The sequence below is a fragment of the Artibeus jamaicensis genome, unplaced genomic scaffold, assembly GCF_021234435.1.
Source record: "Artibeus jamaicensis isolate MK-2021 breed Jamaican fruit bat unplaced genomic scaffold, CSHL_Jam_final contig_327, whole genome shotgun sequence".
Taxonomy (NCBI): domain Eukaryota; kingdom Metazoa; phylum Chordata; class Mammalia; order Chiroptera; family Phyllostomidae; genus Artibeus; species Artibeus jamaicensis.
Genome location: NW_026521772.1, coordinates 1,464,671 through 1,489,754, shown reverse-complemented (window position 1 = coordinate 1,489,754; position 25,084 = coordinate 1,464,671). Strand labels below are relative to the sequence as shown.

At 45.0% G+C, this 25,084-nt stretch overlaps 1 protein-coding gene and 1 non-coding gene across 4 annotated transcripts in view; both read left to right on the top strand.

The window, feature by feature from the left end:
- Positions 1-23,972, top strand: part of COP1 (COP1 E3 ubiquitin ligase) — a 114,343-nt gene extending 90,371 nt beyond the window's left edge. For all 3 annotated transcript variants that reach the window (XM_037145577.2, XM_037145578.2, XM_037145576.2), the window contains 2 exons: positions 21,248-21,292; positions 23,631-23,972. In XM_037145577.2, the coding sequence (XP_037001472.1) occupies positions 21,248-21,292; positions 23,631-23,648 (63 nt within the window). In that variant the 3' untranslated portion in view covers positions 23,649-23,972. The remainder of the gene's footprint in view (positions 1-21,247; positions 21,293-23,630) is intronic.
- On the top strand, positions 15,529-15,666 carry LOC119049731 (small Cajal body-specific RNA 3). The gene has a single exon (XR_005082599.2). It is a non-coding gene; the product is annotated as a small Cajal body-specific RNA 3 (non-coding RNA).
- Positions 23,973-25,084: the final 1,112 nt, after the last annotated feature.

The following is a 25,084-nucleotide window of genomic DNA, read 5'->3' as shown; positions in this document are numbered from 1 at the left end:
ACCAGCCTAGGAATGTGAGCCTGCCTTTTGGGCAGACTGGTCGCCTGGGAGCATTCGCCAGTGGTCGAGGGTACCCGTGGGGGCTTCAGAGAGGCGGGGACTCTGTACTGGCTCGCTCTTTTGGGTTAGGCTCCCCCGGGCTGCAGACGACGGTGAATCAGCAGCAGATCCGCCCTAACAGAAATGGCACCTCAACTTCTAATCACATCAGTCCTGTAATTACAGGGAGGCGAACCTGGATCGCTGGTGTCCGCAGGATGCCCAGTTAAATCCTCCCTGAAAGATCCGTAGGACATTACCTGAGGCTTTCGTTTATTTTATTTTCAAAATTACAAAGGCAGTAACTAAGGCACAATTAAAAAACAGACATAGGAAAAAGTAAGACAACATGAATAAATCCAGCAAAAGCAGTGGACAGTAGAACCAGAATCACAGCATCTCTGGATATCAGAGGGATCAGACAAAGCCGGAAATCATCCATGCTGACGTGATTAAAGACAATTCTGAAAATGAAAACTGGGAACTAGGAACTTTTAAAAATGAAAATTCTGGAACTGAAAATATATAATTACCAGATTAGGAATTCTGGATAGGATGACTGGAAGATAAGACTGTTGAAAACAGAATTAATGAACTTGTTAGGTAAGTTGGAAGAAGATATACTGAAGGAAGTATGAAGAGACAAAGTGATGAAAAAATATAGAAAAGAAATAGCGGATGAAGTAAGAAAGATTAGTATATTCAATGGGCAACCTAAAGGGAGAAATGAGAAATAATCCTGCTGAAGCAAATATTAGAAAAGTTGTTAAGAACTTTACAAAATTGATGAAGGACATCAAAGCAGAGATCCAGTAAGTCTTTGTATCTCGGAGAATAAATGACTCGCAATCTGCAGCGTGGTTACAGATTTAATGTCCACCCTTCAACTCTGAGCAGACCTAGCCTGCCTGAGACCCTGACCTTGGGCCTGCCTTCTCACAGCACCATTTTATGGAAGTACACCGAGTCTAGACAAATAAGGAGTGTTATGTGCTAAGACCTAGTTATCTTAAACGTGCTGTGAAAACTCACCTGCGCCACTGCATCTGGAGCGAGGGGACTGGGGGTCGGACTATGGGCCGTACATATGTGCAAAGTGAACCAACAGTGTAAGGCTGGCAGGAAACCAAGGCACGTCGCTATAAGGGGGTGGACTGCTTGCACCTTAAATGTCCTTGGCAACTCTGCGTACTCTCTGTGTGAGTGGAGGACATCTAGGAAGCTGTGCATGCAGATACTGGCCAGGCCTGTGATGGGTTAAAGGTCCTGTGCACCCCGATTTCCTCCCCTGTGACCTCCTCCTGGTAGTGGGGCGGTCATACCTGGACACCAAGTCAACCTGCTGGAAATCAGATGGAAGTGGGGAGCCTTAAAAGGAGCCGAGGAAAAGTGCCGTCTTCAGAGGACCGGCAGTTAGGCTGGCGGCCAGCTGCTCAGTGAAATGACAAAGACCAGCAGCCAGTGGAACCAGAGCATCTCTGTCTGGAGGAAAATACCTGCCAATCTGAAGTTCTCTATCCAGGGCAAATCTCTCAAAACAAAGGTAAATAGACATTTTTAGGTAAATAAACACGAATTGCCACCAGCAGGCCTACACAAAAGAAAACAGTAAAAGATATTTTTAAGGCAGAAGAAAAAGATGCAGAAAATAAATACGAAGCTCAGAGATTCAGAAGGAATGGAACGCAATTAAAATGGTGATTCGCAGCAGATCTGAATGCACGCTGACTCCGCTAAGCCGTGGTGCGGTTGGATTTGATAAGCATCGAATGAAGGACGTGGCAGTAACAGCATGAGTCAGAAGGACGAACGGGATCAAAATGTGGTCAAGTTTGGACTTGTCAAGAAGCACCGCGTGTGGGACTGAGAAGAACGTGTGCGGTCTGCAGGTGACCTCTGCGGCAGGTTGTCGTGGGTCTGCAGGTGACCTCTGCGGCAGGTTGTCAGGGGTCTGCAGGCGACCTCTGCGGCAGGTTGTTGGGGGTCTGCAGGCGACCTCTGCGGCAGGTTGTCGGGGGTCTGCAGGTGCGCTGCCCAGACCAGCGGTATCAGCACTTGTTTTAAATGTGATTCTTATGTGACTGTCACCTTGATTAGCCACAAAAGTAACTTTATTTTCTTACTTTACATGAGGCAAAAGATGTGAGAGACTCTTTTGCTCACTTATTCAACAAATATTTACTCTGTGCAGTCATAGTTTTGCATACTGGGGTAAACTTTGAACAAAACTGTAAGAAAAAACTCTGGCCCTCACGGGAGATGTAAAATTTTATGTGCCAGAGGAGACAGAAAACACAGTAAGTACATCGTTGTGTGAGAAGGAGCTAATGCTTTGGCAAAAAAACAGCAGGAGAGTGGGCGAGGGAGTGCCACGGGAGGGAGCGGTGGTTTTCCACATGGCAGACAGAAAGCCCACCTGAGCCGCTGACTAGAGCCCAGACCAGGAGACGAAGGCATCACCTGTGTTTAAACGCAGGCGAGAGTATTCCAGGTGCAGCAGACAGGTCAGAGGCCTGGAAGTAAAAGTGCGGTTGGTGTTGAAGGAGCAGTAAGAAGTGCAGTGGTGCTGCGCCACCAGGAACCAGGTGGGGAGTGGAAGACACTTCAGAGCCCTGACGAAGAGCCATCTTGGTACAGCGCCGTTCGTTGCCCAGGGTCAGGGCTTCGGCTGTGACGGGGCGAGGTGGGAGCCGGTGTAGGACTTCCGGCCAGGTCCTGATGTGATTGCTTGTGAACATCAGTGTGGTTGGTGGCTTTGTGCAGAATGGACTACAAGGCGCGGGCAGAGGCAGGAAGGCTGCTTCCCGGGACTCGCGGTCCCAGCACGGAGAGGGCAGGGAGCCGGTGAGGGGCAACCAGGCCCTGCTCGTGTTCTGAAGGAGGGAAAGACAGATCGTGCGAAGAATGGGGAAGAGAAGGGTCTGGGCGGCACCGGGGCTTTCCCCACGCGGTTTCCAAGAGTGGGACTGCCATTAATTTAGGTGGAGAAGACCACCAGAGGAACTCTCTGCGGGGAGAAGCCCAGGAATTAACTGACCGTTAGACTGCCTAAGCTTCAGAGTTACTAAAAATACCAAGTGGAGCCACCACGTTCGGCGTTCGCAGGAATGTGTGAACTGATCAAGTGTGAGGTTGTCACTCGCCATCTCAGTGGACGTGCCAGGTGTGGAGGTCACAGTAGCTGTGGGACCACAGAGGGAAATATGATGTAACCAAGATACCAGATAGGATCTCCCCGAGGGAGGGTAGTCAGGGAGGACAAGTAGTGCGAGCGCTCTGCTGAAGGGCACATCAGTGCTCGGTCACTAGACAGGGAATGGTTTTCACGAGTGGGGGAGACTGGTGCCTGGGAAAGCCAGCGAAGCGAGGTTTTCAGGGAGGGGGATGGATCCAAGTTACTCTGCAAAGACGAGGGAGATGGTGGGGGGGAAGGACCGTGGAGACAAAAGCTTGATCGGAGTGATTTTAACAAAGGAAGGGGAGAAGTTGGAGATGTGAAGTAGGGAGAACTTTGGGGGGAATACTAAAATAATCTTGTGATCTCACCTTGATTGCCTTTTTATTACGCTGTCAAATCAACAGCTGTCTCTGGAAAGGCCAGGTATTTCATTGTCTTTCTAACTTTATTTCTGTACCACCTAATTTTGATCACAAAAGAGATTAAGAGTATTTACAAACCTGCTTAACTTTGAAAGGCTTCTTTTGTTTTTTTAGTTTTTGTACAAATGTAAGTGGTATGTCAATCTACTGTGTGAATGTGTGAACAGAAAACATAAAACTTTAACTAATAGTAACGTAAACATAGCCTATGCCTTTATGTTATCACTATGGCAGTGATTTAGTCCTAGGAATGCAGCAAGAAAATCAAGAGTGAGTGACGGGGGAGGCACAGACACAGACAGACACTCTCTCAGACAGTATCTCCATCTTATAAAAGCTTAGGATCTTTTTCTGCCAGATAAATTTTTGTCTGGCCTTCCTTTTTCCTATAACCTAGATGCATACATTTCCTTCTGCCCACTTTTGACTAAAAATGAACCAGGAGTCTCAGCCCTGTTTTGAACAACCAGCCAGCGTTATATATAATTTCTCCTCCTTTCACTTCTGCCGTCCTGTATGTGGACTGGAAAGAGTGCTGTGCCCGTTGCTCTTTAAGGCGCTGGGTCATCGTGTCGTGCGTTGCGCCCAGCCCCCTCCCGTGTTTCTCAGCGCCGTGGAAGTGCCGGGCGCGCTTTTCCAGCCTTCACACTGGCCCTGCGGCATTCCTGCTTTTGCTTTAAGGCTTACAGTTTTTACTTTCAATTACTCTTTTTTTAAAGACAGAATGTATTCTACTGTTTTTTTTTAACCCAAGAGACGGGACTTAGTCCTTTGTCTCTTGTTTTTCGTAATACTGGCCCTGTGTCTAAAAGATCTTCTATTCGGTCACTGTAGGGTTTGCTGACAGATTCTTCTGTCCTTTGTTCCTTAGCTTGGTCTTGTAAAGACAGTGGCTCAAGCATATCTACCGCTCAAATTTTACAGCCTGTTGTACGCATTTAATTGTTAAGAGTTTCTTAAGACAAGTTTCATTTGGACTCTAGTGAAAATACCTTTTTACAAGAATTTTTATTGTCATTTAGATTCTAAAATATCTAGAAATGATAATGATTAGTCTGTACTAACATCAACCTGAGAAACCTGTGAAGAGTTTTTGGTGAGTTTATTTGAGTCAAACTGACAACAGTCGCCAGGAAGCAACATCTCAACAGATCAAGAAATGCTCTGGAGAAGTCAGTTTAGCACCTTCTTTATACATTAGAATCAAAGGAGGAGCCGTAAGGGGGTTACCTGAAGTCCAGTGATTGGGGTGGGGCGGGGCAGGAGAAAGCACGGGGAGGGACCTCTGGGATTGGATAAGAGGTAAAATGATAGACACACCCTCCGTTTACATGGGTGGGCAAGGGATAGTTAACAGTTGACAATGAATGTGAGAACAGTAACAATGAGGGGACGTGTGGTCTCAGCCTGTGCCCAAGGGGCTTGGGAAACAGGGAAGTTACCTTGACATTCCAGGGGTGTGTTACCACAGATGCAAAAAGACAATGGACAGGCTTAGTTACGGTAAAGATTGGCTCTTGGGGAAAAATACTGTCCCAGGACATGACTGCCTGTCGTGAGCTGCTTTTCGTTAGTAGGTTTTCATTGTAGACCGTCCTCTGGGGTCACGTTGGTGTCTGGGTTCGTGGGTTTTCATTGTAGACCGTCCTCTGGGGTCACGTTGGTGTCTGGGTTCGTGGGTTTTCATTGTAGACCGTCCTCTGGGGTCATGTTGGTGTCTGGGTTCGTGGGTTTTCATTGTAGACCGTCCTCTGGGGCACTTTCGTGTCTGGGTTAGTAGGTTTTCATTGTAGACCGTCCTCTGGGGTCACGTTAGTGTCTGGGTTCGTAGGTTCCTCGCAGGCCTCACCTGAGCTTGTCACATTAATATGTGGTCCCTTTTCTTTCACATTAAAGAAGAAGGCAGAAGTTTTTATTTTTTATTTTATCTTTAGTTGTCATATTTTAATTTATTTGAAAACATTTTAATTGGAGAAATCTAGTAGTGTACAGTTATGGACATGAGGATATTCTGTTGCCAAATTCTTAAGATCCCCCCTCCCCTGATTAATTTTATTATTTGCGTTGCCTATTTCAGTGTTAACATTCATGATTTTTTTAAATATGAATTTGTGAGAAATAATTACTTGGAATACTATATATCACTTTAAGCATTGGAATTTAATTTTCTTTTTGGTTATTTTTTAAACAAAGAGAACTTGATCGTGTGTTCAACTTGCTGTAGTAAAATAAATGAACTATCCATTTATTTGAAGAGGCAACTTTGCAGCACTTGGGTGTATCATGTCCAAGTAGTATCATGCTTCGCCATACATTCCTCTTGAACGACTGGACAGTCTTTTGTTTGCTTTACTTTCACATTACGCATTCAGCTCTGTGTGTCTTTGAATACAGAGACTGGAGGGCTAGTGGGCTATGATTTCAGCTCATTTTCTGACACTATTTCCTTGAAAAGTGCCCCATCATTTATTTTGCCTTTTGTGTCCAGACACAGTCACTTTTGCTATCTGGTATTTATCGGAAACAGCTGCTACCTGGATTAATAAAGTCCACAGGTAATCAACAGTCCATGTCAGTTCTGGTTCCAACCTTCCTTTGTGAAATATTCTGTTTACTCATAATCCCCACCAAGCGTACAGACTAATAGAAGTTTTATTTCCTTCTCTGTTCTTACCTCCCTCCCTCCCCTTCTTTGTTCTTTCCTCCCTTCCTTCCTTCCTAAATCCTCAGATTGAAAGGGCATGGAGTTTGCCTTCCAGAAAGGGCAGTAGGATTATGGTCTGGATTTCATTAACTAAATAATTATCTTTTAGTTTTGGAGTTGATTTAAAAACAGTTTTTTGCAGCTTTATATTAAGAGTGTGAAGTCAGTGAATCTTTTTGGTAAGCACTTTGGTAGAGAAGAATGTCATCATTTGGAAGACACTATTTTTTAGTTGTTTTTTTTTTTTTTTTTTAATGATTGTTATAGTAGCTCATTAGCCAAAGAAACAGTGAGAATGAACACATATACATTTTAGGATATTTAGAAAAACAAAAAATCCAAAGAAAAAATATGTACTATCACTTTTTGAAAATAACCTATATTAACATTTCAGTGTAGTCAATCTTCATGCAATTTTTTTATTCATAGGTACTTACTCTCAATGAAATTGAGTCTTTTATATATTACCATCAGTTTTTTGCCTCTTGCCTTTATCATTACCATTTCCCAAGTCTAAATATGTTTTGAAAAGAGCATTTTCAATGACTACATATTATTCCAGTCTAAGGACTTATAGTAACTGCTGTATCATTGTTTTGTTGAGAATTTTCACGTTTACTTTTTACTACTGTGTAACTTAACGATGCTTCTTGGATATTTCTGCAGTTAATCTTTGGATTTCTAATTAATTCTTTTCAAGTGAACCTTAAAGATTTATCTATTTAAAGAAGAGCTTTAAGGCTTTTAATTAAAATGGATAGTTTGCCTTCCAGAAAAGTTTGTTTTCATTTGCGCTTCCTGCGCACAAGTCCAGAGCTCTTGTCCCCCACGCCCGTCACACACGGAGTGTGACGCCAGTCCGGTTTGAAAATATCTTGTTAGTAAAATAAAAACAGTAATTTTTTATCAACTGTTTCCACACCTCTTTTGCAGGTTTAGAAAACTGTTTCCAGTTTTCTGAAACATTAGTTCTGATTTTTCACAAATTGTATACTTACATATTGATAATTGTCTTTTTTAAAAGAAATTCTTGCTTGGAGGGGAAATACCATGCAACTGAGATACTGTTTTATAACCACAGTGTTTTGGCGACGTGGTATTAGTAATTCACATTTATGCCACCATCTCCCGCATCCCACATTCACCTTGAAAATAGTGCCGCAAAGCTGGGGCGAATTTGGGATCGTACTCTATCCTTTATTTCTGTCATAGCTTTTATCGTCACTGCTTCAGCCAGACCGAGTCGGGTGAAGGACATTCTGTGTGGTCTGTGTCTGTGGACCCTTCTGTGGCATGGCTCTCAGCTGAAACTATGGAATGGAGTACAACACATGGATTTAAGAACGCAGGTGATTATTTCGGTCCTTAAGTGATCGTGTCTGTGTAGAGGGACCCCAGCTCCTTCGGAGGCGGAGGCTGCGGGTGCCTCGTCTCTGTCTGAGCCGCACTGGACCTCATGGTGCAGAGCTGCCTCCTCACCTGGGGTCACCAGTCCCAGGTGGTCGCTAGTGGTGGAAGACATGCTATCGAAGGGCCTTAAGACTTCTTAGCTCTTCACAAGTGATAAAAGAAATGTATACTCTGTCCTCAGGGAAAGTATTAGTTATTTTTTTAAAGACTTTATTTATTTTCAAAGAGAGGGGAAGGAAAAGAGAAAGAAAGGGAGAGAAACATTGATGTGCAAGACATCAGTCTGTCACCTCTCACACAACCTGACCCACAGCCCAGGCATGTGCCCACCAGGGAATCGAACTGGTGACAGACAGACCTTTTGGTTCGCAGGCCAGTGCTCAGTCCACCGAGCCATACCAGCCAGGGCAAATATTAGTTATTAAGGGTGGATATTTTCTGCTCGGCTTGAAACTCCAGCAGTCATATTAAACATTTCTGTAACTCCAGAAGGAAGGATGTCAGGAGAGTGGTTTCCCTAATTTTCTCCCGGAAACCACGTCCAGCCCAGTCTGCCTTGGGGAGTCAGCGGGTGCCACCCACACCGTACAATGTCACGACCAGGTTAGGTAAAAACGTCTTTTTCGTAAAATGAAACGTGTTCTTTCTCTCTGTTCCTATTTCTAGCTAAATGTTATATGATGAAACACTATGAAGTGTTTTTAACTAAAACTGTGTTCTTAAGCAAATCTTTACCTACATCTCTCAGGATTTCTACCTGTTAAAATATTTGCTGAGTGAATAGTGCCTTGTACAGTTATGTGTGTTCCTGTCACACATTTTTTGCTGACCTGCAAACTCCTTGGGGAAAAAGGCATCACAGTGTGTTGGGTAAGAAGGAGCACAGACTGCAGGGCGGGCTGCCTGAGTTCCGTGCAGACCACCCACTCACCGTGCCTGCCTCCACAACGGCTCCTTGCTGCGCTGGGCTCAGTGCCCCGTCTGAAAGTGCTGGTGGTGACGGTAATCCACCTCCTCAGGTCTGTGTGTAGGTGGAATTGGTCAGTGCGAAGGGCTCAGCATAGTCCTGAGCATAGAGTAGGAGCTGTCTATGTGTGCTCGCTTTTAACATCATTCCTTTTTTAATTACTTCTAGCAGTAAGCAGATCGCTTCAAATCGTAGCTAATATGTAATTGTTGTAATGAACAATACGGTCCTTCAGGCTTGGCCTTTATCTTGTTTGTTGCATAATTAGCTAAATAGTATTTTTTGAAACCAAAGAAATCCTGAAGTAGAGGTGGGGGACACTTCTAACAGACACTTGAGACACGTTTCCTGACATGAACATTGGTTGCTGCTGTAGAGTGTTTTCTAATTGCCGTTTGCCCCTTGGGGCGTAACCTCCAGGCTTTTGCCCGTTTTCGGAAGCAATGAAATGTTAAAGTGCGTGCAGCAGCAGGGGATTGGTATTTATTATTGGCTTAATGTTTGTGATAGATTTACAGTCTCTCCCTTCTTCCCTTTCTCCATCGCATTGGTGCTGTGTGACAATAAAGCTTCTCTCAAAGAGACTTAACATCTGTTTTTCCACTTTTTATATGTGTTTATCTGAAAGCCAGGCATCCCTCTCTGGCTTAGCAAATGCTGTGTACAAACCATCAGATCGCACCAAGTACTGGGGAGTTTAAAGCACTTGGGAAAAGCCAGCCTACTCCCATTAAAGTGCAGAAGACGTCTATAATCAAATTTATTATAGCAGTGATTTTCAAACCCGAGCGATTGTCAGGATCCCCTTGGGATCTTTAAACATAACAACAGAATACAACACTTGGACTCTCAGATGCATGCATAAACCCCGATGTGGGGGAAGAAGCGGGGAGGGTAAAGATTGGCATTTTGAAAAGTTCTTCAGATCTTCTTGGAACATTATATGAACAGTCAGGTTTGGGAACAGATGATTCACATTATCACTGGGAACAGGTTTGTTACACATTGTAACCAGGAGGCAGCAGTGGCTCTCGAGCATCTGCGGAAGAGGGGATAATTGTAATTAGGAGTACCTGCCGTCTGTTGGGTTTTGCTCTTCTTTTACTCCCTCGGGAAGAAACACAAACCAAAAAATACGACGTGGTCTCCTTTCCTTTCATTTTTTTGGAAAAGCTACCTGTGTACCATCCGCCGCCCTCCCACACTTAGCAGCTGTTTCTCGTCTCGCCTTCCCCAGTGAACTCTGAGAAGACAACGTAGAAACATCTCTTTCTCTTTCCTCTCCTTTCTTCATTTCCAGTTCCCTTCTTCCTTTCATCCTTCCTCTCCTTTCTTCTTTCCTCCAGCCGGATGGTTTATGACACTTTAGAAAACTCTGCGGACTGGAAGAGGGCCAGTGGGAGGGCACACTTGTCTGTCTTGGGCGTGGAAGGAAAGAAGGTCCCGAGTGTGGACCCTGACGTCCCGGAAGACGGCAGCTCCCATCTCCTCCCCGGTGCCCCCCTTCCCTTAGCGTCCATGCCAGAGGGGGCGGGGGAGTGGAAAGGAGAGGAGGCGGCGGACAGGTGGGGGAAGACCTGCGCAAACCGGAAGTGTCTCTTTGTTACGTAAATTACGCGAAGTGTAACTGTTCCTTCGCGGAGTCCAGTGCTGCACTGGCAGCCTCCATGGAAACGTCCATCACATTCAATATTTTGTGGTGAATATTGTCGTGAAAACAGTGAAATATGATTTAATGGGTCTGTTAGTTGACATTTTTAGTACTTCATTATTGTCATTTTTATAGGTACTGTAATGGAATTTGACCTCTATTGCAGTGGGTCTTATGATTTTTTTCTCATAAATCACTTTTTAAGAAATAACATTTGTCCTTCTGTGGATTACTGGTTCTGAAGCCTAGGACTGACACAGATCTTTAAGCTACCAGGATTTTGTTTGTTGGGTGTTTTCTTTTGCCTTATTTAAGAGAAAAAAGGGCCCTGGCTGGTGTAGCTCAGTGTATTGAGTGCGGGCCTGTGAACCAAGAGATTGAGGTTCAATTCCCAGTCAGGGCACATGCCTGGGTTGCAGGCCGGTTCCCAGTAGGGGATGGATGAGAGGCAACCACACATTGATGTTTCTCTCTCTCTCTCTCCTTCCTTTCCCTTCTAAAGATAAATAAATAAAATGTTTTTTTAAAATAATAAATAAAAAGAGAACAAAGGAATATGTTAATTTGAGAATGCATTCTGAATTGTGCTGTTAACCTAAAATTTCATTATTATCCCACCATGCTTAAAAATGGCCAAAGTAGTTTGATAAGGGAAGGGATTTAACTTTGGTTTCTAGATGTTTAGCTTTTGTCAGTTTCTACAAATTTCCATATTAGTAGTAGTAGGAGGGTGAATATTGAATATCATTCTCTTCTTTTAAAAGATATAAATAAATACTACTTGAATTGGTTTCATATACTCAAGTATATGTAGGGGAAAATACAATCATTGGTTACAGAATAAAAGCCAGGCTTCCTTGTGTGACATCTCACGTCCTCTCCCATCAGGCCACCCGCCCCTCCAGCGCGGTCACCCGCCACTTCACAGGCACATGTAACTCGTGGCAGTGCCGAACTGCTCCTAGAGCCTCAAGCCCCCCACCGTGGATTTTGTTTTGTGTCGTTACCGTGGCATTGGTGCCCTTGACGCTGCTGGGCCCAGATACCCTCTCCTGCACTTCCGTTTGATGTGTGTTGTAATGCCATGAGGCCGGGAGCCCTTTGAGTGGAGTTTTGTAGCCACAAAAATAGTAGTGTTCATCCATTGGGGGGATGATTACCATCAGATTGGTCTAGCCTTACCTTTTTCCATTGTAGGGATGATTCATACCCTGTTTCTCATGGGTGTTTGTGAAACCTGCTGAATACTGCCGGGGGCAGGAGCGGCCTGTGCCCCAGGGACGCCCATTACAGTTTTCCCCAGGTCTTACAAAGTTCTCTGTACAAAGTTCTCTGAGAAGAACAGTTCTTGTTTCTTCTTCCCGTCACTCATACACAGGAACTAGTGTTTTAAATGTGTAATGTTCTAGAACTCGTGCTTCCACATGCAGTGAACGCCAGCATTTTCTAAATTAAATTTGTCATTGTGCTAACCCCCTCTTTACCCCAACTTTATGTGGACCTTTAGGGCACAAAGTCACGGGATAGTGTGGGCAGGAAGTTCAACACTGCCTGCTGTGCAGTTGTGCTGACTCTGTAGTTCACTGTGTCGCAGTGAGTGTGACCCACAGGGATGAGAAGGCGGGAGAACAGGGCATTCGGTGGGACGTGTAAACCACACCAGTGTGGACAGCGGCCCGGCTCGCAGCTTCCCACTCCACTTTATTTTAAATTCTCATAGGTCTTTGTTTGTGAAGTTAACTTTCTACTACATTTCCGTGAGCCATTTGTGTAATTTAAATTCAAGTACTAAATATGCTATCTTCTTTAGCCAAATAAATTTATATATGTTTGTGTAAGTGTTACAGATAAACTCTCACTTGCATAATCATTCTCACTAAACTTAATAGCTTCCCTGGGTTAAAACTCCTGTCCCGTTAATCTTGGTATTCTCTTGTCCTTGCATGGGATCTGGTAAATATGCACTCATAAATTCTTTTTTAAAAAATAATAATCAAGCAAATCTTTCCTCCTTCCTCTTCACCAGCCCCCGACCAGAAACAGAAAAATTCATATTTCTCCTTTCTCTGAATTCCACTTTTGTAGACAGCTTTCAATATCTATACTAGTGTTTTTCAAAGAATGGTCTATTAATGCGTACTTCAAAATTATTAATTACCTGCAGTATGTATTTAAAAAGCAGATTTCTAAACCCCAGACTTATTCATAAGTCAGAGTTTCGGAGGGTGAGACCCAGGAACCTTCATTGTTGTCATCATTGTTTCTTTGTGGGATACATAGTTCTTTTATTTTATTATTGAATAGCTCAGAGTGATGTGAGAGAGAAGTAGAGATCCCATCCCTGTCCCACCCAGTTTTGTAGCGAACCGGTGGCGTTTCCATTTGAGAAGGGACAGTGTTTCCAACAGCGCCCAGCTTGTTTCACGGGAGTGATGGGTGTGATCTCAGACCCGACCTGGAGCCACGTAAGACGGCTCGGCAAGGTCCCTTTGGGCGCTGGTGACTCTGGAAGAGGTTGTGAAGACCCACTCTAAAGGACACATCAGGAGTAATAGGCTGGGCTTCTTTTTGATCTCCTCGTTGGCAAAAATAAAGGCTAGAACGTCCTTCTCGTGCCTGTACTGAATCCGGGTCTTAAGCTGGAGTCAAAGATCTGTCTCTCAGGAGGCAACATGAATGGGTGTTTAATCAGCCACATTTGGCCAAATGTTTACCAATTTTTTTACAAAGGCTGTAACTCAGGAACAGCCGCCTGGGAACGGTGCACAGGGGAAAGGTATCGGTGGGGGTGGGGTGGCGGGGCTTCCCTGCCCTCTCGGGGCATCTGTCACTGAAGCGTGCACACCAGCTCAGAAGTGTCAGGACTTCCGGTTGTGAAACACTGCCCGTGGGCTGCATCTGTAGAAAGTGCTACGACGTAACCGGGCCTTTTTATGTTTGCATTTGCTTTGTAAGTCTCTGCTGAATTAAATTAAATTTTACTTAATTTTCAAAGACCCTAACTGGTCACAGAAAGAAATGAGGTCAGTTTAAATCAGGCAGTGCACTCTTTGGGGATTTATTCTGTACAACCAAAAGAAATGTTTTATGAAGTGCTGTTTCTTTGATTTTTCCTTTCTGCTTCCGACAGATTAACTTCCTTGTTTCCCTTTGTCTTTATCTTTCTTCCAAGTCTTTGGAGCCTGAAACTCATACATCATTATTGTTGAATCTCTTTTTTTTAATCTTTTAATTACTCATCAAGTAACAATAATACTTCGTTCGAAATACCTCCTGTGTTTTTCTCCTTTTTCGTTTGTTGGTGCTTTTCCTCTCGAATTCCCGTTTCCCCCTCCCTTCGTAGATTACCTCCAACACCTCTGTGTGGCCCCTCAGCCGCCTCTGTCCCCTGCTGCCAAGTGTCCAAAGTCATTACCGGAGCAGTTCCCACAGACCAGATGTCACTCACTGCCTTTAATTGACCCTAGGTCATTCAGAAAGCTCTCTTTCAAACTCAGTGTTTGCATTTAACTCCAACTTGTATATTCGGCCATCATTAAAAATTAGGGTATAATTTGATGCATATATTTCCTGAACTTGATTATTATATCTATTTTACTTTAAGTGCCTTTATGTACTTAAAAAGTGTATTTATCCTCACAACTAAATATCCTTTAAAAAGTCTAATTTAAATTATAGGGGGAGAAAACAGGAGAACTGATTCAAAGGTAGCCTAGATTTCAAATTTAAGTAGTTAATTAGAAGTCAGCCTTTAAAATAAGTATAGAGGTATACCCTAATAAGAGACGTGATTTTAAATGTCATTCTCTAATTTTTTCTCTTGCCTTACATGTTTGATCGTAGGCATTATATCTAAACTACGAGCAGTGTTCAAGATTTTAAGAATCTGAAATAATGCTATTTGTCTAACCTTATTTTTATTTTCTAACACAAAACATCTATTAAGAAAGTTTCTTCGTTATCCCATTCACTTGCCGTTCTTACCTCTGAACTTGCGTTCATGTCGTTCCCCGCACATCTGCATTGCCTGGTTTGCTCCTCCCACTGACTTAAGTTCTCTTGTCCTTTCTTTTAACCCAATCGGTACTTTTCTGTCCCTTCCTTAACCATCCCATCTCCTTCATTCCTGCCTTCTCCCAGCTGCCCTTCAGGTGTATTCTTCTCTAATCGTTTTACTTCGTTAGCGTGGTCTCAGTTGTATTCCTTGCTTCTGCCTTGACAGCAGAAAATATTAACACCGGCAGCTACTGAGTTTTCTAGGGAAGAGAGTTACGATAACATTCCAGTCTGCTTACCCCGAGAGCCCACTTAGTGGTTCCCCATTTCGTACGACCAGAAGTGTGCTAAGAGCGGTGCGGTGGTGGGAATGGTTGGGACGGCTGGCCTTTTGGTGTAAAGAACTTGGGGTGTTTTAATAAGAATGACTGCCGTGTATTTTGGGGGATGCCTATAATGTGCCTGTTTTTCTTTGGTTAGATACTTGACTGTTTTCTTTGAGTTTTTATTTAAAAATTCTGTGAAGTACCTAAGATTATCTGTTTTATTATAGAAGAAATTGAGTCTCTAAGAGGGTTAAGAAATACTATGACGGAACCAAAATGCAGGCCCAGGTCTCCCTGTCTGAAATCCATTGCTGTTTCTGCTGCGTTACTAAAATAGTACAGAACTCCCGAAACAGCTCTGCCTGAGTACTTGGGTGGGGGGTGGTTCACAGGTAACACCGGTCGACAGGCACAGTTCCATGCTCAGAGGCCCTCGGTATGGAGCTCCCGCCGCCCCTGTCAGCTAGATGTGCCAGCAAGCCCAGGGCTCTCCAGCCTCATTCAAGAGAGCACCCAAAGGGCTCAGGTACTGGCACGTGGGGGCGATCGTAGGTTTGCGGAGATAGCACCCGAGTGCTGTGCGGTAAAGGGCATTCAGTTGGAAAGCGCTGGGGATGGAGGAAGGGCAGGGAATGTGCGTGATCCTGTTGCGTGTCTCAGTCCTCCTTCCCCCGCACCTGTTCTTTACAACCTTTTCTCCCTCAGGGACCGTCACTTTGAGTGTGCATGTGTGTGTCTTTCAGCGGTTCCCGAGTCCTGTTTGTTTTCCGTAACTTGTTGGAATGCACTGAAGTGTGTTTGTACACAGGGCTCCTCAGTAATGACTCACACCAAACGTGGAACCTGCAGAAACCTCGATGTGGACAGATGGAAGCGCCCCTTGTCTGCACGTCGCAGCGGTCCCGCAGGAACACGGAGGACTTGGTCTGGCCCAGCGCAGCTGGCCGAGCCCAGTCGTTCCCCTCCACGAGGCCTCTAGCCCTGCGTCCCAGGCACTGCTCTCCTTGTTGCCGTTTTGCTTGGTATCTCTGCCGATGAAGTGTGCTGGGTTCTTTAAAATTTTTTCATTGAATTCTTTGGGGTGACATAGGCTTCAGGGGTACAGTTCTATAATATGTCATCTGTGTGTTGTACTGTGTGTTCGCTCAAAGTCAAGTCTCCTTCCGTCACCGTTTTTCCCTCCTGTTCCCTCTTCTTTCTCCCCCGACCCAGTGTGCAGGTTCCTTCTGCAACCATCTTAACTGGTTTGTGAGGAATCGTCTGGTTTTTAAAAACAGGTATTGTGTGTTTCAGGAAGTACAGGTAGGAAGTGGAATGAATATTGAAATATTTTTCTGAGGGTCTGCATTCGCTGGACTAAATCAGGGTTATCAGTAAAAGTCAGTCAGTATTTTAGACGTGAAGGAGTTAATCAGAGGTGGCTTCCATGCAGTTTTTCTCATTAAGAGTTGATTTGTCATTACTAAAGTGTTTTTTCCAAAATACAATTTATGTGATCTTTTACTGTATTCAAGTTTAAGAAATAACCATTTCCAGGGCAAAAGCTGGCTGTTAAGTATTAACTTCTTAGTAATGAATTCGAAGTCTCAGTTTTTCAAGGAATGTGTTCTGCTCTAGGAGGGGGGGGTCTGTGGTGGGGGCGGGGAGGCAGTGTCAATGGCATTTCTGACTCTCTGAGCTGTGATATGCAGCACCGGTGTGTGCTAATAAGCAGGCTGCAGCTGTGGTTTATTTATAACTGATTGTGTGAGAATCCTGTTCGCGGTTCTGAAATCCCCATATTTTTTACTGTGAGCGGTTATTGCATCAGACAGTTGTTGAATAACTAGCCTTATTTTTCTAGGCTCTTTAGAAGTCCTTCAGTCTATTCTAGTCTTCATTTTAATGAACCATTTTAACATTTTTCTACTCGCATTATTTTTGCTGTTTCTCTGCATGACAAATTTAAATCTAGATTCAAGACCCTTCAGTAAAATGACCTCCACCTAAAAATCATGACCACGAGGGAACAGAATGCTTACCACTGAAGCTGTCTCAACACATGAGTCCGTTGTACTTGAGAGGTGTGCTCCTCACCACTCTCTAGGGTGTCTCCACCACGGCCCGGAAGTGTAGCACTCCACCCAAGGTTCTTCCCGCTGTTCTTAAACCTTTCACACTGCCCCGTCTTCTTGAATCTGCTTGCTGCCAGATGTTTCCATGTAACACATGTGTGTCCTCACCCTTTCCTATCACACATGCCCCTTACAGTTTTCTTCTGCACAAAATCCAGTAAATCATCTAGTCGGTGACAGCAGGCTTCTATTTAAACCAGGCATGTGAAGCTAGGAATCTAGTGATCCTCACATTATACCAAATCAAAGCTAATGATCTTAATTCAGGGTGGGCTTATCCGAATGTGCGGGCGAGCACCATGTTTGCCGCACCGATGCCAGCAGTTGCCCATCTTTCTTTGCTCTTTGAGGTTTTGTGAAAGCTCAGGCTTTGATCTCAGTGTATAAACTAAATCCCATTAAGATGGGTGTTTACTGTGTCTTTTCTGTTAAAGACTGGGTAGACCTGGAGCTGCTTTTATGGGAAAGGATGTGCTCTGGTCTGGGGCAATCAGATACACAGAGCTATAGCTGTACTAGTTTTTTGTGACTGGTGCCTGTGTTCTTAAGTCTTTTTAATACTCACCCCTGAGAGTGGCTTACAGTATGTATTCGCTGACTGTAAACAAGTTCCTTTGGTTGCCTAATAAAAGGTTAGGACTTAACAGAAAAAAATGAGAGTTGGATGCAGGGAGGAAATAGGACAATCGGTGGTACTTTGCCAGAAAACTTCCAGCTGCCTGGCAGACGCCCGCCCTCCCCTGGTCTGCTTGGACGCCTCTGAGCTCTGCTGGGCTCCGCTCCTCTGCTCTGTGGTCCAGAAAGTGCCTCCAAGCAGAAAGCCTGGGCGGTTACAGGACTCAGCTCATCCGTTTTCCTTCTCATGGGGATCACAGTCCTGCTTGTCCAGTGTTCTCATATAATTTCCTTAATTTTCTAGTTGGTAAGGGAGCAGATCTCTCCCACTTACTCTGCCATGGCTGGAAATGGAAATTGGGGTTTTTTTACATGTTTAAATCTATAGTAAAATTAATTCACATTTAAAAACGATTACGTCTGTCTCCAGGGACAAATCCTATAATTGCAAACTAGGTGAATAATTGTTATTTCTCAGCTTGCTTAGGATTTTCATATATTAGCTACAGTGGCACTTTTCTAGGCAAGCCAGCAAAGAGAAGACTTAAGCGGATGCTAGTTGGTTTCTGTGTGGGACTCTCCTGTTTTTCTAAGACTTGCATCTAATTTTTACCATTATCTTTTCTTAATCTCTTTACATTGAGAAGAAGATATTAGGTGTAGTGTTAGCTTAACCTCTAGGTTAAGCTGTCAGTTTCCAAGAAAGAGGGAGAAAATGAGAATTAGTGGCTAGCATTTTTATTTCGCTTAGCAAGTAAAATCAACTCACTGAGCCAGACCTTACTTACATTCGGCTCTGGCAGACTACAGCTGTAGCTAGGAATTACTAGCCATTCAAAATGCAAACAAAATCACTCAAAACCTACAGTAATGACCTTCCTTGTACTTGCCACCTTTATACCTCCATGTTGAAGTATAAAATATTTGGGGATTTTTTGGCTTTATGGGCAACTTCTAAGCAACTTTTTTAAAAAAAATTGAATTTATTGGGGCTGACGTTAGTTAATAAAATTACATAGTTTTCAGGTGTACAATTCTGCAGTATATCTTCTGTACATTGTATTGTGAGTTCACCACCCAAGTCAAGTTTCCTTCTGTCACCATTTGTAATACTTGGCTTTATTTTTCTGTTGTAAAAATGAATTTATCCTAAGTTAATACCTGGCTATCTAAAAGACAGTTTAATCCTAAATCCTGTTGTGTTTTTTAAGTTTGTGGTCTTGGCAGGAAGGGTGCCTACTGAGATGTGACACTATTACTTTTCTTTCATGGATTGTTAATGAAATTTTGAGTGGTTCTAAGAATTCTCAGGACATTCTGTCACCTCTATGTTAGTCCGAAAAGACCATTCCAGCTGGGCGGCCACTTCCTGTGTTGGCTTATTTGTACGTGAGATCGTTCTCTGTCTCCACAGGAAAAGGCGCTCAGTGTTGACCCTCTGGCAGCATTTGATATGGCGGCACCTTGTAATGGTGTAATAGTCCTGAGTTTACACAACGCGAGTTCTCTTCTTGTTGAACAGTTACCAGGTGTCTTCCGGGGTTCAGTGTGGTGACAGTACAGGCTTCACACTCCTCTCGCGTGGCGACTGTTGTTTAAGTCGCCCGATCTCATACAGTGTGATCACGTCCCACACTTTTCCGAGCCTTCCTTCCACCGAGAACTAGAAGTTTGAGTTATGTGACGACCTCAGGGACTGGCCGAGGTGGCTTCGTTCTCCCTCCCACAGGGTGCGCCCTCATCTCTACCAGGTTTGGCCGCCTTCCCCCTTTGTATTAAAAGGTGACTCGAATGGAAAGGCAGAAAGAGATAGAGCTGTGGGCTCCACGGGTCAAGTTTTCAGGATCCTTTCGTCGTGTGTCCCCATAGCTCAGGGAGCAGCTCGGGGTGACCGCCGTGTCTAACGCTGGTGGCCGTGGCCTTTTGGAGCCTGGAGTCCCCTCAAACAGAAACTGTCGGTTGGTGCTGTTTGTGGCTTCCTTTCTGGAAGATGTTGACAGAAGAGTCATGTCTGGGTCCAGAGTGGATGTGGAAACTAATTCTAAAGTGAATTCTGCGTTACCCATGTTACTGTTTTCAAGGACACATATGCTGATTTAAGGGAAAACCCCAGCAAGGAAAATACCGCTGTAGAGCAGGGAAAAGGTTTTCCTTAACCCTCTTGGTCCCTGGACACGTTAACAGGAGAAGAGCGTACAGTTACTTGAGTTTGTGGGACCTGAGAGCCTGCGGAAGGAAGTGAGACCCCAGGAAACAGGCCCGTGTGTTTGGTGCCGGTCCGAGGGAGAGTGGGCGGTCGTGCGGGGTGCGGTAGGTCACGGAGCATGAGGTCGCTGGTGCAGCCCGGGGGGCTTCGCACAGCCTGTCTGTTTGGAATCTGCTGGGCATCCCTTTGTCTTCGGAGGTAAGGGTGTTCCTTTCCCCTGCATCCAGGGTGGACACCTCTCCACTGAGGGTTTTAGGGCCTGGTCAGGGGCTGCGGGTTCAGAGCGCCCTTCCTGCTCTGTGTTCTTCTCAGATGGCTTCAGCTGAAGGTCTGCAGTGTGCCGGGGCCCCGGGTTGAGGTCGCATGTCCCAAACTCCACCGCCAGCATTTCTCATGCCCGCCCTGAAAGCATTATTGCGTCTTTGTCCCTTCTTGGTACAGCAAAGACCCCTGGATGTCCCCACCACCAGTTGGATACCAAAAATCTGAGCAACGGTGCGAAAAAAATTGTTTCCTCTCACACCAGTAGCAAAAACATGAGCATTTTCCAAAAGTAACTCTACCAGGAATCAACAGGCAAGTTCAAAATAGAGATGTAGTACGTTGGAGAGCACAGCTTCCTCACGCAGACACTGAAGTTTGACTCAGGTTAGCTGGGGCCACCCTGCCGGTGTGCAGACCGGAGTCCCCTTTCTTCTTCGCACTCGGTCACGAGGCCATCGTGAAGGACGTTAAGGCAGACCGTGTCTTCCACGGAGGTTCGACCGCTTTCCCTGCTTCTCATGGCTGCTGTTTGGACTCGGTCTTCCCATCAGCCCTGTGGCCTCTAGGGCAGTTTTGCACCTGTTTACCTCCTTTTAGCTGCCTGCTCTGAAAAGTAAAAAGACTTTTACACACCTCCAAGCTCCAGGGCAGATTGGTTAGACTTAGTTTCCAACAGGAGACCAGTCCCAGCTCTTCCTGCTTCATGCGATTCCCTTGGTAAACCTGAACCACCCGGCTGTTTCCCACTCTTCCTACTCGCCAGAGAAATGGTCTTTTCCCAGAAGATTAGAATATAAAAATACGTTACTGCATGCATTCTGTGTCAGGTAATCACAGTTATTACAGTGTGCATACTCAGTGATAGAATAATTAAAAAGAGCCTTCCCACGTGAGTGTTTGCATTCGTTCATCTTCCCAGAACCAGGAGTCAGTCCACAGAGACGGCGTCAGAGATGCAGCGGCATTTACACCAGTTACTGGTGTTTTATGGGAGAAAGTGAATCGGGGGTTTTCTGTGGAAAGGACTGTGTACTTTTTCTCAAGTTCTTTTTGCTAGTGTTTCTTTTTGCTAGTGTTTCGGTCTTTGTTTCTCGTGGCTTTTCTTCCAGTAGTAATCTATTCCTTTTATTTCATTTACATTTGGAAACTTGCTATTCTACCTTCAACTTTATTATTTTTATTAAAACTTACTCCTCAAAATAAGGGATTTTGTGGTTAAATATGTTACAGTTGGTTCTCCACGTGAGATTCCGTTGGTTCTCAGGGTGAAAGGAAGAAAAAGGTAGGCAGCTACCCCCTCGGACTGCCCCCCAGGAAGTCCTCCCTGTACGCTAAAGGTTCTTGTTCTCTTGCAGGAGTCCAATGTGCTGATTGCTGCTAACAGTCAGGGTACAATTAAGGTAAGCTGTCTATCCTACTCATCTCCACCTGGAGTCAGTTCTGTCTTAGACTGTAACGGACTGCGGCTGTAACATGGGACTACAGAGTGGTCCTGAGCCTTAGAGGCATTTCCGGATCATGGCTCTCTGTGGGTTTGGAAACAGTTTGATTGACGGGGAAAAGAATAGGGAGCTCGCAGCTGTGGAGCAGACGATAGTACTTGTTAGAGGTTGTGTGAGTGCTGAATGGATTCAGAGGTGGTCAGAATGACAAACATTCTGACAAGCAGGTGAAGGCTGCTCAGCATTCGCCATGGGCCCAGCGCGGTTCAGCCCTTTTCATGCCAGGACAATGACCCCTCAGAGCATTCAGTGGACAGGGTCCAGGATGTAGCTTGGGATGCTTGGACACTCGCCAGATTTAAAGATATCTAACTCTTACTCTTAAGGTTTCTCTTCCCTGGCAAGTAGGTTATTCATCGGTTGCCAAGGGAAGAAAAGGTATTCTAGTGTTGAGCTGAAAATTGTTTGATTGTGTGATCTTGCCATTAGTATAATCGGAGATTTCCACGTCTTTGGGCACACAGTGTCAGTGTCAAATTCAGCCACAGTTTCCCACCTACTTGTCTTTTTATTTAGGACACGGAAGCAAAAATTGTGTCTAATTATACCAGTGCGTAGTTAGCACCTGGGCCCCATACATTGGACACACAAACCCTGAGCTAAAGCTAAGCCATGAGCCTTTTTAAACAAACCACGATTTGGAGGAGGTTTTTAGCACAGGGGTTTGATCAGCACTGACCCTGGATACCAGTTCTTTCTACATATTCTCTGCTAATATAGAGAGAACAGGACGTTGATTACTTATTTTAAATATGTATCTGTTTCCCCTGCCACTCAGCATTTACATTAGCTTTGCCATGGCTTCCTTCCACTCATCCTGAGTGGGGAATGACCTAGCAGGCAAGGGAGCGAATCCAAGCCTAACACCCTGCCCTGCAGATGAGTGGAGCATTCTCGAAGCAGACCTGCAGTGTTACCTGGTCAAACTAAAGTGCATGGTCCTCCTCCTCATGCAGCTAGCTTCTGCATCTGGAAAGCCTCACTAGAGAGCCATGGACAGCTTAAAGGAGAAGCAGGCTTCGAACTGATCAGCGTTATGTTCTGGAAGCCTCAAGCAAGGTGGTAGAAGGCCTCGGATCTCTGTTTAAGTGGTTCTCTCTAGTTTCTTCATCTCCCCTTATCTTGTGCTCATGCAAGCCATCTACTGAAAAAGCTGCACTTATTATTCTGTAAGTTTGGCCTTTGAGGCCATTGGGATTGCTAAAGTATCTACGGAAACTCAGTGCACACTTGGTGAATCTTAGTGACAGCTCTAAGATGTTCAACAGCACTGACCTCTTATGCCCGCTTGCTAACGGTGAAAACAAAAACCACCGTGGGGCGCAGGTGCGGGTCAAGCCAGAGCGTTGATGGTGGGGGGAGAAGCGGTTCCTCTCCCTCTGGGCCGACTAGGACTGCGGCCCCATCTCACACTGTTCTGTTGGACAGGCTGGTGGTTGTCCTCACGTCCAGTGTTCTTCCTCAGTCACGTCCTCTGCTCTTTCCATAACCGAGCCTTGCCGTCTGTCAGTTTTCATTGTAGCAATATTACACCTTTCCCGCCTGACAAAGCACTACTTTAGTAACTACCAAAGTATCTTGACACCAGATGGTTAACTAGAAAATTAGGAAGCATCAGGCAAAGGCAAGGTTTTAGATCCTGGACACCCCGATCTCTGCTGTAAGCTGTTCATCGGTGAGGGAAGTAAATAGACTAAAGTCTTGAACAGCAGAGCTTCTCGTCGGAATGTGGGAAGGTGCCTACACGTACGGGGAGGAGCAGAGTAGGTGTGCAGTTGTACCCGCTTTGGAATACAGTAATAATTAATAAAAATACAAGAGTACATGAAACAGTCTATTCTTGTTTATTATTTATTATTTTATTCAAAAGTGGACACAACTGTACACCTACTTTTTCCCACCCTGTATCTGTTCCAAAAAGGTTATATTTATGCTGTGAATCAGGCACCGTATTCAGTCACATGTTTTGATGTGGTTTATCCACAAGGCTTTCTAGTTAACTGTGGAGATAACTGATCTGAAGCGTTCATCCCACCGTCGAACTGAAAATAAAAACAGATTAATCTTAAAAGTAAGAAAGGATGAATATCTAATTCCTTCAAATTCTTCGGCATTTTAGCAGTTAGGAAAAATTTTCCGGATTTAGTTCTCCATTCACAATGTAGTAAAGATTTATAAAACTCTTTCTATATTTTAAAACTGTTTGATTAAACTGATCTCCTTCCCCCCCCATTAGGTGCTGGAGTTGGTATGAAGGGTTCACTCAAGTTCAGTTGTGCGTGGTCCTGCTGGACGCAGCTACAGCTGACGACGAGAGAAGATGGACCGTCACGTCTCGTCTGTCCCCAGCGTCACCATGGGTTTTGGATTTGTTTTGAGCATTTTTTCCTTCACTTCTCCTCCTGTATGATCGTTGGGACATTGGGGACGCCCAGTGACCTCTCCACCATCAGTGAAACTCGATGGACTTGGCTGCTGCTGGTGGTGTGGTTATCTGGTTTTTGTGATAGGGAAACAAATTCTTTTGAATAAAAACAAATAACAAAAAATAATAAAAGTTTATTGAGCCACAGTTGAACTGGGAACGTTTTTTGTCAATTGTGGCCAGACATGGGCAGCTCACACGGACTGTAGAATAATGTACCAGTGAATTAATTTTTTAAGGTCTGTACTTCCCGACCTCTTTGGAATCGTGCATGTCAATGTAAATGTAAGAGCATATGAATTCCTTTCAGTGAAAGTTAATGTTTACAGTAGGCGGGAAGGTTTATAACTTTACTCCGTGAACTTCTTTCTTCATTCTCTGCCGCGTTTGTATCATCAGCAAGTACTGGACTCGGTCCCTCTGGATCTGACCAAGGATCTAAACTCTCTCACTCACTGAGACCACGTTCAGAGAGGAATAGAACGTCAGTCTGTGACAGCTGTCTCTTTCTGTGCCTTCGAAGTGTCACCCGTGCACACCAGAAGCCCTAAGTGCGGGCCAGCGAGCCTGCTCTGTAACATCACAGCTGTCACACGGTCGTGGCCACGAGTGCCATCCCGGGCTGAGCGTGGGCTGAGAGCAAGTTTTGTGAAGGACCAAACGGTAAATAGTCCAGGCTTTGCAGGTCACGTGGTCCGTATCGCAGCTCTGCAGCTGGGCTCTGTAGCAGGGAGGCGGCCACAGACGGCACCTCCGTGAGCAGAGGGGGCGTGGCCGTGAGACAGGTGGGGGGCTGGGTTTGGCCCACAGACTGTAGTTTGCCAGTGCCCGACAGAGAGGAAAGGAAATTTATACGCCATACAGTCTCGTAGGTTGTCCGGTTTATTTTCTAAATGGTTTCCCGCTGGTGAGCAGAAAGAGGTTAGGAGAGTAGCAGGTCAAGCAAAAGTAAGAGGATGCATTCTGCCTGAGCTACTTCAAAAGTCCGAACGCTTTTTAGAAAAAAATCCAAACAGCATTAACACCACATATTTCGTGAAAACAGACACTGGGAGAAGCTTGGTGTGAGTGACCGTGTGGACGGCATACGTCACCCAGGCCCCCAGCAGACTGGGACCAGCACGCCCTCCGCCCGCCGCCCTCCGCCCTCCGCCCTCCGCCACGTCGCTCTTCCGCAGCCAAGTGCACGAACGCGCCCCTTCCCGGGGCCGATAAAGGCTGGAAACGGTCTCCTATCACTTCAGGTCAGTTTTAACCAGGCAGGT